Here is a 17,956-nt window from a genome sequence, read left to right as displayed (position 1 = left end):
ACACCTACACTGTACAGAGATGGCTTAGAGAGACTGATATTTCGATGTAGTCATTGTTTCCTTTCTTTTTTTATATGCTGCCAAGAAAATATGCTGATGTTGAAATATAACCACCAGAAAACAAAAAGAGAGGTTCTGCTTCATCTTTTTCTTTATTATTATTATTTTGAATCGTTTGTGTGGCTTTAATTTAAAGTTAAAACCCCAAACGCTTGAACAGCTAACAGAGTAAATAACTTCAGATTCAGCTGGAACTACTGAGAACACAAATGTGTAGTGCACCTCACTTTAAAGATTAAGCATTTTTAGTGTGTCCATACTACGTTTTGACATGTTTTATTCCTGGAGCCTTGGTGAAACCAGTAAGAGTATTTTACATCTTATGTGTAATGCACATTTCTCAAAAAAAATGACAGGAACACTTGATCATCACAGTATAACACAGATGGTTAAACTTTTCAGTTGGTAACCACAGCTCCCAATGGGGATCCATTCCACCTGGTTTGGTCCAAATGAAGTGACAACAGCTGCACTGGACAGGCAACTCCCCCCTGCGCAGGGAAGGCCACAGACTATTGCTCCTGACTGATTTTCCTCTAGTTCTCCTTTTTGGAAGTGCCCTTGCCATCAGTGGCAGCATGAAATGATACCAGTTAGTCCAGCTCTTCTGTGATACCGTATGCAAACAGGCAGTTGCAAAGTTTTCTGTCTCCTAGTACAGCCTTGAAGGTGTAAATGGGTTATTGCACAAGGAGAACTAGACAGAGCCACAGAGGGGGCATCAGCTCAGCAGCAGGACTGGTATCTGGTTCTTGATGCGAGAAGGAACTGGAGGAGCACTGCCAAAGCCCTACAAAATGACTTCCACTGGAATACTTGAGCATGTTTCTGATAGAAACACTACCTGAGGGTGGCATGAATGCCCAGCAGTTTTTAGTAGGACGTGTGCTCACAGTACAGCACCGAGCAGCTCAATTGGTGATGGCCTGACAACACCAGAGCTTGCAGGTTAGCCACTGGTGCTCTGTTCTCTTCACAGATGAGAGCAGACCATCTTTAAACAACATGAAAGAGTCTGAAGACGTTGTGGTGAATGTTTTCTGCAACATTATCTAGTATGACAGGTTGGGCAGTGGTGGTCTCAAGTGGGATTTCCTTGCATAGAGACCTCCGTGTGTTAGCCAACAGCAGTTGGGTATAGAGATGAAATCCTCAGATTCACTTTACATCTTTTGCTGGTGCAGAGTGATGCCTTGCCTCGTGTGGGCAGTGTGTAGCCATAGTGGTAAAGGCATAGGTATCATGGCCCTAGAACAATATTTATGAGTCCCACAGATTATCTAGTACCTCACTTATGCTCTGATCCAGGATCTGGGAGAAGATGAACCAGGGCATCATCCACTGTCTGACCAGGAGCGTACCCAGATGTCTGAAGTGCATGGAGGCACATTGAGGCTGTAAACATTAGTGAGCCAGATTAGTCTGATCACTCTGATATAAATTTATAGCTTTTTTGTTGTGATTTGATGATTTTGGTTTCCCCTGGCTTTTGTTACATAATTTTGTTCTCAGCAAATTACAGTGTGTATCAGTAAAAACTTTCAGCCTGAATATTTTGTCATCAAGAACCAATGTGTGATTTAAGTGTTCCCGTAACTTTTTTTAATTTAATTTTATTTTTTTGGAGCGGTGTATTTAGATTTTTTTTTTTTTGTGCTGAGGCTGTTAAAGACTTTTCTGTGTGTCTGTTCAGACTGAGCAGGTTTGTGTTTCTTAATATGGACAGATGGTGGTGATAACGTACCTTAAATACCAACAATTCCCCGAACGCAGGTGAAAATTCCACTAAGACCAAAAAGACACTGACACCAATATTTTATAAGCAGTGTTTTAAGTTTTAACTGTTCAGATTAAAAAAAAAAAAAGTTTTAGGAAGTATCTTGATGCATTCTCAATCATCAAGGTAAGTAAATCTCCAAAAGTTGATTCTGTTCATCTGGACGTAGCGTTTCGTCACTTGGAGTCATGCACGTGTTAACTGGTGCAGGGGTTTCTGTGGTGGAGTATGAGCTGTTTCCTTCCCAGAGATTTTTCTGTGTTTAAGTTTTTCACTCAGGCGTCCAGTCCTGGAAGAAAAGAGGTGATGTTTCTTAAAAATGTTACAGTGATCTATGTCAGTGGTAACAATCATAAGGCCAGGGGACTAGAAGCAGCCCAGCAAAGATCCACTATCTGGTCCACTGGAAGACTTTGGAAAATATGAAGGAGGGCATGAATTTTGGACTTTTAGATGGATTTATTAGATTTAGATTTCATTCATTTTTCTTGCTGATAAAGTCTCCTCCATGGCCATTCATACAACGCCAAAGTAATTAAGAGACAGATAAACAATTAAATGACAGAAAAGTTCCATCAGCTATTAAAAAAATTTGTTGTTTTTTAAAGTGGGTTCACAAAAAGCAATTTTGAAATCAAATCTTTGAATTGACAGAAGCTTTGTTTTGTAATTAGAGCACAGTCTGAGCTACCAGACGTTGTCTAATTTTGCGTATTTATTTCTTGCAGTTTAAGCCCAAACAATATTTCTTTAACATAAAGAAAAACGAAGATATACTGTTGAATTTACATGGCTGCTTTTATTAACCCTCTCGAGGCAGGCGTTGCCGATTTGCAACAGTTAAAAACTAACAACCTGGTTACCCCACATACATATTTTATGAGGTTTTTTTTTTTTACTCAGAAGTACCACTGCAGGACTTGGTTGTGCATTAGCAACAAAAAGTTTAATTTGAGCCTGAAAGGGTTAAGACATCACAGCCAAGTGTGTAGGTAAACTTCTTTTTACTAACTGAAATGGGAGTTTCACTGGTCTGGATAAAAAATGGGCTGTATGTGCTGCAAATTGAATGTTGGCTTCAAATTTTGTCCAATCAATCAAAACATCTTTCTTCGCAAATAAGAAATCTCACAGTTAATACAAGACTTGCTCCTGCATCACTGGCATCAACTCTTTGTGTGACAGGCATTATTTCCAGTTTGATGGGTTGACATATTGTTTGTCACACCCACCTAGAAGCAGTTGTCTGGTCTTTTTAAACTAATATGTGACCACTGCTGTGACTCATAGATTAGAATGAGATCTTTCCAAAAGAAAAATCCCTGGACAACACCTGAAAATTGTTATTAACAGTGCCTGGTGTGGGGGGCAGTGGTCAGAGGTGAAAGAGTACAGTGTGCAGCTGTGCAAACAGATGAGGAGTCTTGAGTCTGTTTCACTCCCCTCGCTGTGTGGATAATACAGTATGAGACAATCATTCTTTCACCTCCTGCTTTTTGTGTAAAGGACAAGGGTGAATAAACACAGGAGGGCGAAGGGAAATTTTATTGTTGACTAAAACAGAACAGCTAAAACCATTTCCCCCCACGAAAAATCGTTAAGCCCATCAGAAGTTTCGCAAGTCTGAGATTACTGTGTGTTCCAAAGTCACATCTTCAGAGCAGGAAACTCTTTAAAACATGCATTTTCTTTTTCACTTTGTCAGTCAGTCAGAGAAATTGTGTTTTTCCCCTGCTGAATTTCTGGTACCTCCAAATAAAGGAGCAACAGTTTAAAAGCCCACATCGAGTAGCAATGACCTAAATCAATTTCACACTGAAGCCGAGTTGATTAATCGGTGCTGAAATTTTAATGACACAGCAGGACAGCAGCCCTCAGGCTTTGTTTGTTCAAAGGGTTTGTCTGTTGCATAAAAGGCTGGTGACCCCAGTTGTCTGATTACCTCTTAGCTCATTCTCAGAACGAATCAATAACAGTTAATAAACAGTGAGCCATTTTTGGGTTGAGTTTAGACATAAAGTTCAGTTTGGACATCACATGAACCAGTACTCAGACTGGGATTTTAGTCTTCTGTGTCCCCTGGGGAGCTTTTTCAGAGTTTGAAAACTTTATAGGAGCTCCAGTGAAGATGCTGTTGGTGCTTGATGTGTTGACCTTTGATTTGTTCCTTAGGAGTCCCAATTTTATGACCTCCATGGAGTACCCACTAATATTTATGCATATTTGGAGAGTTTTTAGACTCTTGCAGGTTTTGCACATTTTCTTTTGTACTCTTTATGAAATGGATTTAACTCAATCAACAAAAAGTTACAAGTTACTACAACTTGACTGAAATCCATTAAGTATTGCTCATAACAGGAAGAGATGCAAATTAGCTCATATAAGATCCTTGCATGTAATTGTGTATCCCAGAATGAAAACCTAGCATGGAGGTTCAGTGGCTTTTCTGTAGACCTGCAATAGATTGTGTAAAAACACAGATTCTGGGGAAAGTATACGAATATCTGAAAATGTCCAGGAGCAAAAAGAAGCAAGGTGCCACCATAAATCTTTCAATAACTGGCCACCAGTTTCCCAAAACACACCTGAGTAACTCACTTCAGCATGATCCTCCAGTCTTCCTATCATTTCTCTACAGGTTAACCATGACATCATCTGCCCTCAGACTTGAGTGAAATCCAGATCTTTTGCCAAGTATATCATGAATTGATGAGGGAACAAGCCTCAACTTGCCATGAAAGTGCCTGTGAGTCTTAAAATCACTTATGAGCCTCTGAAAACGGGGATCTGTTTAGAAAAATCGCTGAAATTCCTAAACATCTTGATTGTTTATTTAAACTCCAGTGTGGTGACATTGCCCAAAAACTCCTGGAGTTTCCTGGAGTTGACTGTATGACAGGAATAATTCAGAATGACGGCTGTTCAGGTATCAGAGAAGCAGCTCTGAATATGTCTCCTTCCACTTTAATGTCAATCTCTACTGAAGGTGCAATTAAAGTCACCATTTCTATCAGTGACGTAATAACAGTATGAATAACTGAGGAGCCCGATGTCTCTGATTCCTGATGGAGGAGATGGATGTTTTTCTACAAACTGACACTTTCTCAAAGTGTACTCATGTGTGGGCCTCAAGATGAATCACTCCTGGCTTATGTGTCACAGTTAACTCCAGTGTTGCCTCTCACTCAAACGCCTGCCTTGAACACGCCTTCACATCTTACAGTAGCACACAGTATTTCACCTGCACCTGAAGGGGTTATTGCATGCACAGTGGAACAAAACCTTAAAAACAAAGATGACCATAAAAAATACAACAAAGCATCTGCTCTTGAAGCTCACCCGTTTATGCAGACTACAGTACTTTGTTATTCCCCTGCTCTGTGTACTCTAGGAGAACAGCCATGGATGATAAGCTTATCTCCTCTGACTCAGCACAGTCAGAATGACTTAGCGAACAATAATCTCTGATACGCAGTCCTTCGCAATAATCCTACACTTCAGAAAGTTCAGTCACAAAGCTACAAAGACAAATAATGGTGTTCAAATTCATGTTCACAGCCACATATAAAAATATAGAACTGTGTGACGATTTTATTTGGTTCTGTTTTCTGATCTTATGACAAGAAACGGTCCTGCCTGCAAAAGCTGGACAGGTATGTTACGGGATTGCCAGGTGTGTTATCAAGCACCTCAAAGTCCTTTAAAAATGGGACTGACAGCAATAATCTTCTTTGATTTTTTTATAGAGTAAATGTTTAATTCTAGTGTGTGCGGCAGGAGTTAACCACCATGATGAATTAATTTCTGTTAGGATTAATAAAGTTTTGTAGAATCAAATGAAAGACAAATTGAAGGAAAAAATGTCCATCCCGGTTTTCCCTCCAAGGCACGAGCGATAAGCAGAGTTCTGTCCTTTCCTTCTAAGATTCCTAATTATTTAAAGTAACACTCAGGTATGCCATTCAGCTGGGTTAGTTACGACGTCGGGAGCAGCTTGGGAGAACAAGAAAACAGAGACTGCTTTAGGTTGCCTTCCCAATCGACTCAAAGGTTTATTTAGTACATAACAGCTTATATAGAGGAAAAAAAGGTTCGTGTGTCAGCAAGTTCTCAGTTCAAACCGGTACAGACCAAATAAGGAAACGTCTTCCTGCCTTGTGAGCAAAGAAGTATCCTGTGTGTAGTTTATCAGTTCAGCTACAATTTATGATCATCCCAGCAAAATACACTCCTAGACATAGAATACAGAGTTCTTTCATTAGTGAATTCTGAAACAAACCACCTGGCCTTTAACGAGCCTTTTTCTAAGAGATAAAGAAGGGAGGATGGGAGTAAGGAAGTGGTCTCGTCTCTGTGGTATTTTCGACCTTGGGGTACCAGCCTGTGAGTCTTACACATTAATTCTTGGGTCACAGAGAAAGAGAAAAACAACTAGTAAATGGGCCTTATTGAGTAACAGTTTTCACTACAAAGCAATATCCTGTAAATGCTACCGTGGTATCAAAATATCACAACACAATTCATGGCCCAAGCAGTTCTGAGTGAAGTGTCAGCAAAGATTAACAAAAGCACAACATTCAGATTGAACTGCAGACTCACAAGACAGATACTGTAACGAGGGCTAAAATCATTCAAGATCAATTCCAGACTACATACCTCAGATGCCCACAACATTCATTTGTATTTCTTCTGGTTCATCTGAGTTCTTTAGGTTCATAACACAAAACAGGGCAAGAAAATAAACAACCCTTGCAGCAAATACCCCATCAGATCAGCTGCATGAGCAATATCTGTCCAGTGTATACCTAATAGAAACACACTCCGCACCCTAGCAATAGAAAGAGATGCTTATACACAGAAATGATTAACCTGGACTCCTGTGTCTCCTCCTGGGATTTAGTCCTACAATTAATACAATCATTCCACAAAAACTGAATGGCAGCCTGGCGCTACTTGGACTTCGACCCTCTCTGTATCACTGAGTGATGGATTTTCTTACAAGGAGGCCGTCATTCACAACACCACCTCCTCCTCCACCAGTCAAACACTACAGCCGCCTTCCCCCGGCTGTGTCCTGACCCTGTTTCTGCTGTGTCACAAAGCTGGAGTATGATGGCTCAGCTGGACGTATGGGGCAATCATGATGCCAAGTTTGCATAAAACATAAAAACTCACGTACTGTGGGAAGGAAGTGAAGGAACTGAAGACCTGGAGAGAAGAAGAACTACAAAACCTCACAAATGCTTACCATGCATGCACAAACACAGCCAAAGAAAGACAGTCAACCGGTGCCAGGTTCCTGCCATGCATCTCCCACAGATGTCCAGTGAAGTGCGCTCTGAGCATCATGACCCACATCATCACACTGTTTCGTCCTGCTGATTAGAATGGGAAGTAGTCATGATTTATTAAAATAAAGTTAAATACAAAATTATAATAACGATAAATGTAACTGATAATCTAAAGCACAGAAATATGTTTGTTATCAGCGTATTACAACTATTTGATAAGGTACAACTTTATTTGGCAGGAGATCAGTTTCTACTTCATAGATAAGTCTATAAAGTAAGCTTATCTTGATTTTGAGGACTTTAATCTCTCAAAATAAAGACTTGTGTAATCTGCAGACTCACCTTTGGACACATTTCAGTTTTGCTAGTTTATCTTCCAAGTCACACATTTGTGCTGATTACCTGGAAAAAAAAGAAACATTTTACAATCTGTACTTTCCCTGCTTGTATTATTTAGGGGTACTTCCTGCAAGCCCACTCTAAGGTCAGCATAACACCTTAAAAATGTGCACTCAAACTTTCCCTACTCAGAACTGTCCTCTTTGTGGAATGGGTTTATTTTAGATGTAAACATTTCTCAATACTCAGGGGTATCATATTGATTTCTCAGCTGATGGTGAATAATACTGTATCAGAGACCCTGATAAGATGGCTGGACTAATTCCTCATGTTGTAAAGTAAATTTAACCATAGCAATATTAATACTTGCAATCACCTATTCCACAATTATGTGTTATTATATCTAGAGCTGGGAGCAAAATCTGCATAAATATTTCTTTCCCTCTTATTTTGCTTTTTTTTTTTTTTTTAAAGAAAGAAGCATGGAAGAGATGTGCTTTTTGTTCCGATTATCAATTTTATTCATGGCTGGCCCAATTTCAAAGTTGGATGGGTCCAACCTTTATCTTTAAAATTGATATAAGGGATGATTTAGCTACTTCTGCTACTCATCATCTTCACTGGACCTTATTCTGTTATTAAAAATGATTATTTTAGGTTTCCTATTTGAAGGAAACGGTTTCCAAGGCCTAATCCGTGGATCGACTTCCTTCGAGGCGTGGACGTCTATCAGCAGAGAATGTACCTTCACCTATCAGCAGAGAATGTCCCTTAGTCTGTAACACAGTCAAATATATTCTCAAGTAATATTCAAGCATGCCATTCAGCGTGTTAGTACGAGCTCGGGAGCAGCTTGGGAGAACAAGAAAACAGAGACTGCTTTAGATTGTCTTCCCAAAGTGACTCAACTTTATTCACAAGTACAACAGTTTATATAGAGGGTAAAATTCATGAGACAGCAGATTTATCAGTTTAAACCAGTACAGACCAAGATAAGGCAGCGTCTTCCTGCCCTTGGGTGAAGAAGCATCCTTTGTGTAGTTTATCAGTTCAGCTACAATTGTGATTATCTCAGCGACATATTTTCAAGGCACAAAACAAAGAGTTCTTACATTAGTGAAATCTGAAACAAACCATTTGGCCTTCAACAGGCGTCTCCTAAAAGATTAAGAAACTAATGTAGCTGAGGGAGTGATCTCTGTGGTATTTCAACCTTGTACCAGCCTGTGATTCTCACACATCAATTCTTGGGTCAAAGAGAAAAATAACTAAAACAAAGGGGCCTTATTGAATGACAGAGTTTTCCTGCATAATGTCACTATAAAACAATATCCAGTAAATGCTACCATGGTACTAAAATACCTAACACTATTGTTCCTTTAAGTTTTACCTGCTTCAGCCAAGTAAGACATTTAAAGTTGCAAACGGACACAGCAGCACAGAACAAAAACTGCATGAATAAAAATGAATTTGGATAATAAAACACTGCAGAAGCAAGAAAGAAAAGCAGATGATGCAAAATAAAAAATAGATCAGTTTTCACTTACACAGGCTTTGGCTGTGGACGCAGGATGGTGTGCAGTCCTCTGCAGAGCTGTAAAAATTAGGTTAATTAGTTAACAATAATAATATTTTATTTTGATTACTTCATTGTGAGTGGTAAATTATGTCTCCTAATTCCAGAAATACTAAGTAGTTTCTAGATACAGCAAATATTCTTCTTCTTCTTATCCAATATTAAAGGATGGTGTACTACAGTAATGTTGCTACATTAAGTATTAAATCCATCCAGAATCATGTTTTGGATCTTCCAAAGTTACACCACCGAACATGCATCATTAAACATGAAATGTATTATGAGAGGTATTATGTGATATCTCTACATTTGATGGCTGAGAATAAAGGAAGCGGTCAAATGTGCAAATCAGCATGAACCTTAGTGCTTGCATTGGGTAATATTGACTCTGTAAACACAGCTCCCAAGTGGATCACACAAACTGCAACTTTTCCAAGTAAAAAAAAAAACAAAAGAAAAGTTTGCAGGTTCTGATTTTAGAGGCTGAATAATTATGAATATTGAATGAAACTTTCATGCCACTTCTGGATACAGAATAAAGACAATTATATTAAATTAAAAAACAAATTGCAAAATAAAGACATTTTCTCAAGAAATACAATATTTTGTGTGCTATATAAAGTCTGGTGGCATTTATACTTCTATTCCACGTATTTACTAAAAAATTAAAATATTTTACAGATGTTTCCACAACAACTATTTCAGGACATCCATTCTTTCCTGCAAAACATCACATGAGTATATTAAATTCTCTACTTTAAGCAGTCCAGAGTTATATTCTGAACCAAAGTTTAGATTTTTCTTTCTTTCTTTCTTTTTTAAGTTAACTTCAGCATGACTATGAAGATATTCCATTGCAGGGCTTTTTACATGTGGAGTATTTTTACATTGTGCCATATATACTTTTATTCAGACACCAAAATCCTTTTCACGTGGCTGGTTAGTCCTGAGACCAGAATGCTTTACTGCAGTAAAAACTCCAGGGGTTTTTGTTATTGTTTTGTTTTTTTACTCTTAAATGTAGTTTAGACTCTGTGCTGCAGAATGTTTTGTCCTCTGACCAAACCTTTAACCCACCTGAAAACAAAGATTTTTGGTCCTGCACGTGTATCCTAAATATGCTCATCTCTAAATATTTCTGATTTCAAATTGTGCAAACAAACTGTTTCAGATGACTAAATGTTATTTCGTATTATGTGGCAATTTCAGATTGTCCATGAAACCTAATCTCTGTCTTTTGCACACTAAAGTACACACGTGCGCCCCCACATACGCACACATTAGGAAACCTGAGCAAACTCTGGCATTTTTATCTTTTGTCCCGGTCCACTCAGGTTTGCTATAAAAGCCCGAGCAGCCTCCCAGTCTCTCTGCTCTGCTGATCCGGAGACCCCACCGCCCAACATGAAGCCCCTCCTCCTAGTGGCGCTGCTCGGACTGCTCGGTAAAAGCTTTTCAGCCCCGCACTACTATATTTAATCACACACATGACATCACATTTTCAATCCAAACTGACATCCATGTGTTTTAACAGCCAGCGCGTTCGCCCGACCCGGCCCTCAGAAGGTGAAATGGTGCGTCAAGTCGGACCAAGAATTGCGTAAATGTTTAGATCTCGCCGCTGCGGCTCCTGCGTTCTCCTGTGTGAAAAAAGAAAACACCCTCGAGTGCATTATTGCCATTAAGGTGAGCGCTTTTTACATCCAGAGCACCAAATTAACCACAAATACTCAATAATAGATTTTGACCAGGGCAGTTGTTATAAACGCAATGTAACTGAAGTGCTTCACAGTGCTCGGCTTATTCTGAAATGTTACTTAAATAAAAATAAGTGAATGTAATGACTTCATTTTATTGTTTTTTTTTCTTCACTTTCTTCGAGTAGGTTCATACTCGAACTACTACTAAAACATATCTAAAGTAAAGATAAACTAACTGTATCTGCTGTGGAGTGTTCTAGAAAAATAGAGTCGAGTTAAAAAATAAAAAAATAAAATCCGAACCAAATGATTTGACTTTAACTATTTCAATTGTATCTAAATATTCAATTTCATTTGGTTACATAAATACAATTTAAATGTTACATTTAATGGAAGCTTGTCAAATAAAATTTATTTGATTGGCATGGATTCAGTTTATACCAAGCACATTTTCCTTGATGATTATTTAGCTCATTAAATAAACATTTGATTTTATATATTTCAGCTTTACTCACTTTACTCAAAATGATTGCATCATGTTTGCTGAGGATGAATAACTCCCCCCCCCCCCCCCCCCCCCCTTTTAAGTATTTAATGTGGGGGAAAAACTACCAATGCCTTCAACTTATCCAGTGAAATTCTATGTAAAAATGACTTGACCTCAGTCATACAGCAAATACTCTCCGGCAGGCTGGTGAAGCAGATGCCATTACTGTGGATGGTGGGGACATTTACACTGCTGGCTTGAACAACTATGACCTCCATCCCATCATTGCTGAGGACTATGGCGCCGGTATGTCTAGTCATCAGCTGTCGTTAGTAGCCTAATGAAATAAGCTCAAGCAAGAACATGTTTAGCGTTTTATTTGAATGTGATTTAGCTGTTTCAATAATATTATATCCATTTTTTTTTCATTCATTCAGGTACGGACACCTGCTACTATGCTGTTGCTGTGGCAAAGAAGAACACTGGATTTGGCTTCAGAGATCTCAGGGGGAAGAAATCATGTCACACTGGTTTGGGGAAATCTGCAGGCTGGAACATTCCCATAGGATCTCTGGTGACCATGAATGTTATTGAGTGGGGTGGCATTGAAGACAAACCTCTGGAGGAGGGTAAAGGACTTTTTGTTTCTGGTTAGCTAATAACATTTGACAGTTTTAGTGCATGTATGGTCAAAGGACAATAAGATCAGACCTTTTTATGAGAAACTGGACACCTGAGAAACAATTAAACACACTTATTTGCTTTACTGACAAGAATTTATTGACGGGATCAAAACTACAGGAAAAGTAGAAACAGACAGGGGCTACCTAGCTTCTTTTTTTAATTAGTCCTTTATTTAACCAGGGAAAAAAATCTCATTGAGATTAAAAATGTCATTTCCAAGAGAGACCTGGCTTCTGCCCAGGGATTATAAAATCCTGTGCCTGTCAGCACTTCTTATCACTTATAACACTTCCTTTTGTTAAATATAATTTACTGAAGTTCAAAAACTAGTCTGTTTAGACTAGTTAGGCCTGTTAGACAGTTGAACAAATCAATATCCATCCATCTTCTTCTTAACCAATTCCAGATCACAGGGGCTGGAGCCTGGCTCTCAGGGTGAGAGGCGCGAAAGGTTGCCAGTCTGTTAGGGGCCAGGAAAAGACAGGAAAACCACCCACACTCACATTCGTACATATGGTCAGTTTGACAATTAACCTAACATGAAAGAAACTGGTGTATGCAGTATCCCATGCAAGGGGATGCAAACTCTGCACACACAGTATAATATGAAACTTCTAAATGATAAAAATGCATATGGGAACTTTCATATTTGTCTTTAAAGGGAGACAGTGGTGACACTCTGGCTCTATTGTCAGTGTTTTGGTTTTCTTTTCTAAATTATGACCCTGGCCTTGTTTTTTGTTATGCAGCTGTGAGCACCTTCTTCCATGCCAGCTGTGCCCCTGGGGCAGCAAGAGGCAGCAAGCTGTGTGAACTGTGCAAGGGAGACTGCTCCAGGTCCCAGAGGGAGCCTTACTATGACTACAATGGAGCCTTTCAGTCAGTGTCCACTTTTTAATGCTTCTCATTAGTGAACATAAACGTCTACACATTTAGCCAAACCTTTTATCTGTAATAATATGACTTTTGTGACAGGTGTTTGGTGGAGGGAGCTGGAGATGTGGCTTTTGTGAAGCATCTCACTGTGCCAGGTCAGTATCACAACAACCTTTATCCATTCTAACATGTAAAGAAGCACTGAATCATAGCATTGTCAGGTTTTATTTATCAAAAAAAAAAAGCTTTACCAAGATTAAAAGTTTCATTTTGAAAAGCGACAGGGACAAGAGGGGACCTGATGAACATGCATGACATACAAATACAACTGTTGCACACTGCACAAGTCAAGGACAAGTTGAGCAGAATTTCAAAGCAAATTTCAGAGCAATCACGTTGACCAAGAATGTCATTTTCTCCATTGATTAAAATCGTCTTAAACGCCCTGAAACTTCTACAAAATATGGGAAAGGATAACTGTGAAAAACACTGATGTAAAACCTGTGTCATATCACACTTCCAGAATCGGAAAAGCCATCGTACGAGCTGCTGTGCAAGGACAACACCAGAGCACCTATTGACAACTATAAAGCCTGCTCCCTAGCCAGAGTGCCAGCTCACGCTGTTGTTACTCGCAAGGATCCACAGCTGGCCGACTTGATCTGGCAGAGCCTTGACCAAGTTCAGACTGACCACGTAGGAAGTACACTGAATAACATCTAATTTCAGCGTATTCTGATTCCTTGTGTTTCAGCAGCCTCATTGCTTTCCTAATGAATCATCTCACTTGCTGCCTTTTCAGAGCTTTAACCTCTTCTCATCTGAAGCCTACGCACCCGCCAAGAACCTGATGTTCAAAGATTCAACAGTGAGGCTCTTGAGGGTGCCCCCAAACACAGACTCCTTCCTGTATCTGGGTGCGAACTACATGAGCATCGTCCATTCCCTTAAAAAAGGTAAAGAACACAAGCAAGACAGGCAGAAACGCAATTGTTAGTCAGGTGTCAGTCTGGCTTATGTCTAAGTCTTTCTTCCCTCTCTAGAGCAGGCATCAGACGATGCATCCCCTGCCATCAGATGGTGTGCTGTGGGCCATGCTGAGACCGCAAAGTGTGACACGTGGAGCATCAGCAGTGTGTCTGGGGACACCACCTCCATTGAATGCCAGAACGCCCCTACAGTTGAAGAGTGCCTGAAGAAGATTATGGTAAACTCTGGAGGAAATATCAAAATCGGTTAATTTATTATTTTTTGTCTCCACTCTGTGACATTCATCTCTGCTTTGAATCGCCCCGCAGCGTAAAGAGGCCGACGCAGTGGCCGTGGATGGAGGTCAGGTGTTTACGGCTGGAAAGTGTGGCCTGGTTCCTGTCATGGTGGAGCAGTATGTGCAAGGTAGATAACAAGAAGAAGAAATAACACACACACAATCCTGTGTCTTATTTCAACTTTTTTATGAGTAATATTTGTTCATTTTGTCTCCTCTCACAGAGTTGTGCAGCCGCTCTGATGGTAGTAAACTTTCATCTTTTTCCTCTTCTTTTTATGATATGGACAAATTTTTTAAAAAGTCTCGAAGTGCATTATTTTAATTGTAACACAACTTCAATGACCTGTTGTGCTGATGACCAGATTTGTATTTTTATCCTTGGACTCTACCACTCTACTACTACAACTATAATTTAACTAGCTTTATATGAACAACCAGTTCAAGGAATCCTTATTTATTAGTTTATCCTCTGAAACTTCTGAAGCTTTGAACAACAGGTGGATGGAGCTTGTCTTCATTATATATTAAGGATATAGTCTCTTTATGGCATTACAAACAACCAAGATTAAAAAAACAATACTAAATAAATCCCCAAATTGAGCATTTACATAAATCTGGAGACCTAGCATTTAGCTCAAAGGTATTGCTTGTACATTGTTTAAAATTTTAGTGGCTCCGGCTTTGTAAGTGTCCACCATTATAATGAAAGATGACCTTTAAAAAGTGGATTAATTTCAAATTAATCAGTGACAAACAGAGTAGATTTATATGAATGTCTCTCTGCAGTTGAATCATCTGAAATGTCTACCTCTACTTCCCGTATCCACTCTCAGTCACATCCTCCTCATACTATGCTGTTGCTGTGGTAAAGAAGGGTTCAGGGGTGACCTGGGACACTCTGAAGGGCAAGAAGTCTTGCCACACAGGAATCGGCAGAACTGCTGGCTGGAACATCCCCATGGGTCAAATCTACAAAACAGAACATGACTGTGACTTCAGTGAGTGACTGCAAGCTTCTCCTTCTTTTACCAACAGAAAGAAATTTAAAGCCACCCACAGAAATCATGCAACTCCCCTTTTTCTAAAAAAGTTTGTTTAGATGACTCACGTGATGAATCTGTATTTAAACAAAAGCCACAATCTTCCATTAACCTTGACAAAAGAGAGGTTTGCTGATTGTGGAACTCTTTCTGCATCTCTTCTTCTCATCAGCCAAGTTCTTCAGTAGTGGCTGTGCCCCCGGAGCAGAGCCCAACTCTCCGTTCTGTTCTCTGTGCGTCGGCAGCGGTAAAGCTGTGGGAGACCAGGCCAAATGCAAAGCCAGCGCTGATGAGAAGTACTACGGTTATGCTGGAGCCTTTAGGTACAGCAAGAAACAGAATGGCATCGCATACAAGTTTGTGTATAAGGAGAAAGTTAGCAAAGAGACGGGAAGCAGAGGAAAACAATCTTGCTCAATCTTGCCAGCTACTGTTATGTTTTTTTTTTCTTATATATTTCTTTTGTAAACAGCCAAGAATGTGTCAAGAGCTGAAGCATGTTTTCCTCCTAAAACCAGAACTTTTTAATCGTTTTTAAAATTTTTGTGAACTTTAGCAGTGATAAGGTGTAATTTTTAATTGGTTAGCCATTTACCCCCAACTTCACTCTTTGTCTCCAAAGTCATGATGTATGGCATATCATTACAGGTGTCTGGTTGAGGGTGGTGGTGATGTTGCCTTCATTAAACACACAATTGTGACAGAAAACAGCAATGGTAAGAGGACTGCACTGATCTGCACTACCTGCTCCGATGACATTACAACAGCTTCTAAACTTTATTCCACCTCTCTTTATCGAAGGTAACGGTCCAGACTGGGCTCGTAATCTGAGATCTTCTGATTACCAGCTCATCTGCCCTGGGAAAGGACCAGTGGAGATCAGTGAATATGCCACTTGTAACTTGGCTCAGGTGCCTGCACATGCTGTGGTGACGCGCCCAGAAAGCCACAGTAAGGTGGTCCGCATCCTTCAGGAACAGCAGGTTTGTGATAAAGTCTAAGATAGCTACTTGAAATGAAATAAGAGCTTAAAATAAAATTGTTGTTGTTTCAAAGCACTGAATTCCCAGTGCAAAAATCTGACATCAAGGTTCAACTTCTCTAGCCGACACAGATGCTGAGTCTGAAATAGAGAAGCATCCTTTCATTACAGAAGCTGCATACAGTTTGTTTGGCATTCTGTTTTGAGCACAACAATGAATTTTTAACCGATTTTTCCAAATAGTTGCCAATTAACTCTGACAACTTTAACATTGTCCCTTTGTAGGGGCTACATCTAAGACTCTACAGGCCTCAGTTAACAAGTTAAAGCTTATGACAGCAGAATTAGAAAAATACTGAGCAAATGTGGCTTGTTTGGAAAGAAAAAGCCGCTTCTCTCTACAGAGAACATAGCAGGACAGCTATATATATTTGCAGAGTTGCATCTGAACAAACCAAGAGACTTCTGGAACAATGTTCTCTGGGCGGACGAGACCAAAGTGGAAACGTCTGGCCTTAATGTACAGGACCACGTTTGTTGAAAATCAAACATATTCGCACAAACACCTAGTAGAAACTGGTGGTGGAGGGGTGTTGATTTGGGCTTCTTTCACAGCAACGTGGCACAAACACTTCAAGTTACTGCTCCCAAAGTTGATTCTACTTGCTACTGAATCATGGAGTGTACTTAGTTTGTCACAACTGCATAGAGTCCTGTGAAAACTTTATTTTTTATATGACTGTACTTGCACTTGATCTCAAGTGGGGGGGACCTTGGCATTTCAAAAACCAATAGTTACAAAAGTTATGATGACTTCTGTTTTTCCACATTCTGTCGGTTTCAATGAGTAAAGTAACCAGTGTAATAGAAATCTAAACTAAATAACTGCTTCAAACCTAAATTGTGTTCTTAGGCCAGATTTGGAAACACCGGAACCGATCCTTCATTCAGAATGTTCCAGTCAGAAAATGGAAAGAACCTCCTCTTCAAGGACTCCACTAAGTGTCTCCAGGAGGTACCACTGGGAACAACCTATGAGCAGTTTTTGGGAAATCCTTACATGGAGGCCATGAAGGCAGTGAGACATTGCAGCGAAACTACTCCAGGTTTGTACTACTGCAGAAATTACTTAGCATTTAAATGTTACTTTTGTACCATCTTGTACCAGATAAAATAACATTCATACTCGACATTCTCCAATTGTTTTTGTTTGCCTCTCTTCCCAACAGATCTGGAAAAATCTTGCACATTCCATACCTGCCAGCAAGGCTAATGGAGATGTACAACACAGTGATTCAGCCATCTTACCCACTTACTTCCTGCACTTACCCAAACATAGTGTTTCTCCTGTCTCCTCTTCTGATCTTACTATAGACTTGTTTTTAGAAGCACAATTGACACCAAATATCATCAGTCCTGCCAATCAACAATATGTGAAACGATCATCTCCACATATAGCTATTTTTATGCTGCTGAAACAGCATGTTACACTGCATTTGTCACTAGATCAACTATGTTTTGTTAACACACGACTGACTTTTCTCAAATAAAGACATTTCAATGCTCTTTCACGGTGAAAGCACAATTTCTGACAACGCTGATGGTGTTTTATCTGATCTTCTCCCTTAATGATTGTTACCAAAAGAACAAAAAAGAAAAGACAATATTATCACATTTACTGCAAGTACCAAAAACACTGAGTCACTGGCTCGAGTGCAGGTTTAAAGAGCTGCTGTCTGAAGGTGCATTCAATAATAATGAAACATTAGGTGAAAAAACATGTAGCAGAATGACTGTCAGTACCGGTAATGTACATTATACAATTATAATACAATAAGTATAACTGTAGACTACATTTTATTAAAATGTGATTT

General features: G+C 39.5%; 1 protein-coding gene and 1 long non-coding RNA gene across 4 annotated transcripts; one reads left to right on the top strand and one right to left on the bottom strand.

Moving 5' to 3' along the window:
- Window positions 1–133: 133 nt before the first annotated feature.
- On the bottom strand, window positions 134–9,368 carry LOC146687721 (uncharacterized). 3 transcript variants are annotated; one of them, XR_014916303.1, is made up of 5 exons: window positions 9,015–9,331; window positions 7,471–7,530; window positions 7,086–7,215; window positions 1,805–2,126; window positions 134–1,455 (listed from the first exon to the last, which is right to left on the bottom strand). It is a non-coding gene; the product is annotated as an uncharacterized LOC146687721 (long non-coding RNA). The 3 variants fall into 3 exon arrangements; XR_014916304.1 differs by lacking the exon at window positions 134–1,455 and adding an exon at window positions 9,351–9,368 and having other exon boundaries at window positions 1,859–2,126; window positions 9,015–9,061; XR_014916305.1 differs by lacking the exon at window positions 134–1,455 and having other exon boundaries at window positions 1,859–2,126; window positions 7,086–7,212.
- Window positions 9,369–10,401: 1,033 nt separating this feature from the next.
- Window positions 10,402–17,648, top strand: tfa (transferrin-a). The gene is made up of 17 exons (XM_085440339.1): window positions 10,402–10,487; window positions 10,578–10,729; window positions 11,434–11,536; window positions 11,668–11,859; window positions 12,664–12,793; window positions 12,890–12,945; window positions 13,314–13,486; window positions 13,593–13,746; window positions 13,834–13,997; window positions 14,089–14,185; window positions 14,282–14,302; window positions 14,894–15,058; window positions 15,273–15,423; window positions 15,749–15,816; window positions 15,902–16,083; window positions 16,996–17,188; window positions 17,312–17,648. Exons 1-17 carry the CDS (start codon window positions 10,448–10,450, stop codon window positions 17,353–17,355), a joined length of 2,085 nt encoding a protein of 694 aa, XP_085296465.1. The 5' UTR covers window positions 10,402–10,447; the 3' UTR covers window positions 17,356–17,648.
- Window positions 17,649–17,956: the final 308 nt, after the last annotated feature.

The sequence above is a fragment of the Copadichromis virginalis genome, linkage group LG18 (assembly GCF_057382275.1).
Source record: "Copadichromis virginalis isolate Kocher_CV1m ecotype Utaka linkage group LG18, C_Virginalis_male_GT1.1, whole genome shotgun sequence".
NCBI lineage: Eukaryota > Metazoa > Chordata > Actinopteri > Cichliformes > Cichlidae > Copadichromis > Copadichromis virginalis.
This window is presented reverse-complemented; position numbering and strand designations above follow the sequence as displayed.

Bases quoted from the DNA above. Each gene is read 5' to 3' on its own strand.
- tfa (XM_085440339.1), top strand. From the start codon at position 10,448: ATGAAGCCCCTCCTCCTAGTGGCGCTGCTCGGACTGCTCG. The intron at 10,488-10,577 runs GTAAAAGCTTTT...GTGTTTTAACAG, and splicing joins GGCGCTGCTCGGACTGCTCG to CCAGCGCGTTCGCCCGACCC. The intron at 13,747-13,833 runs GTAAAGAACACA...TTCCCTCTCTAG, and splicing joins CGTCCATTCCCTTAAAAAAG to AGCAGGCATCAGACGATGCA.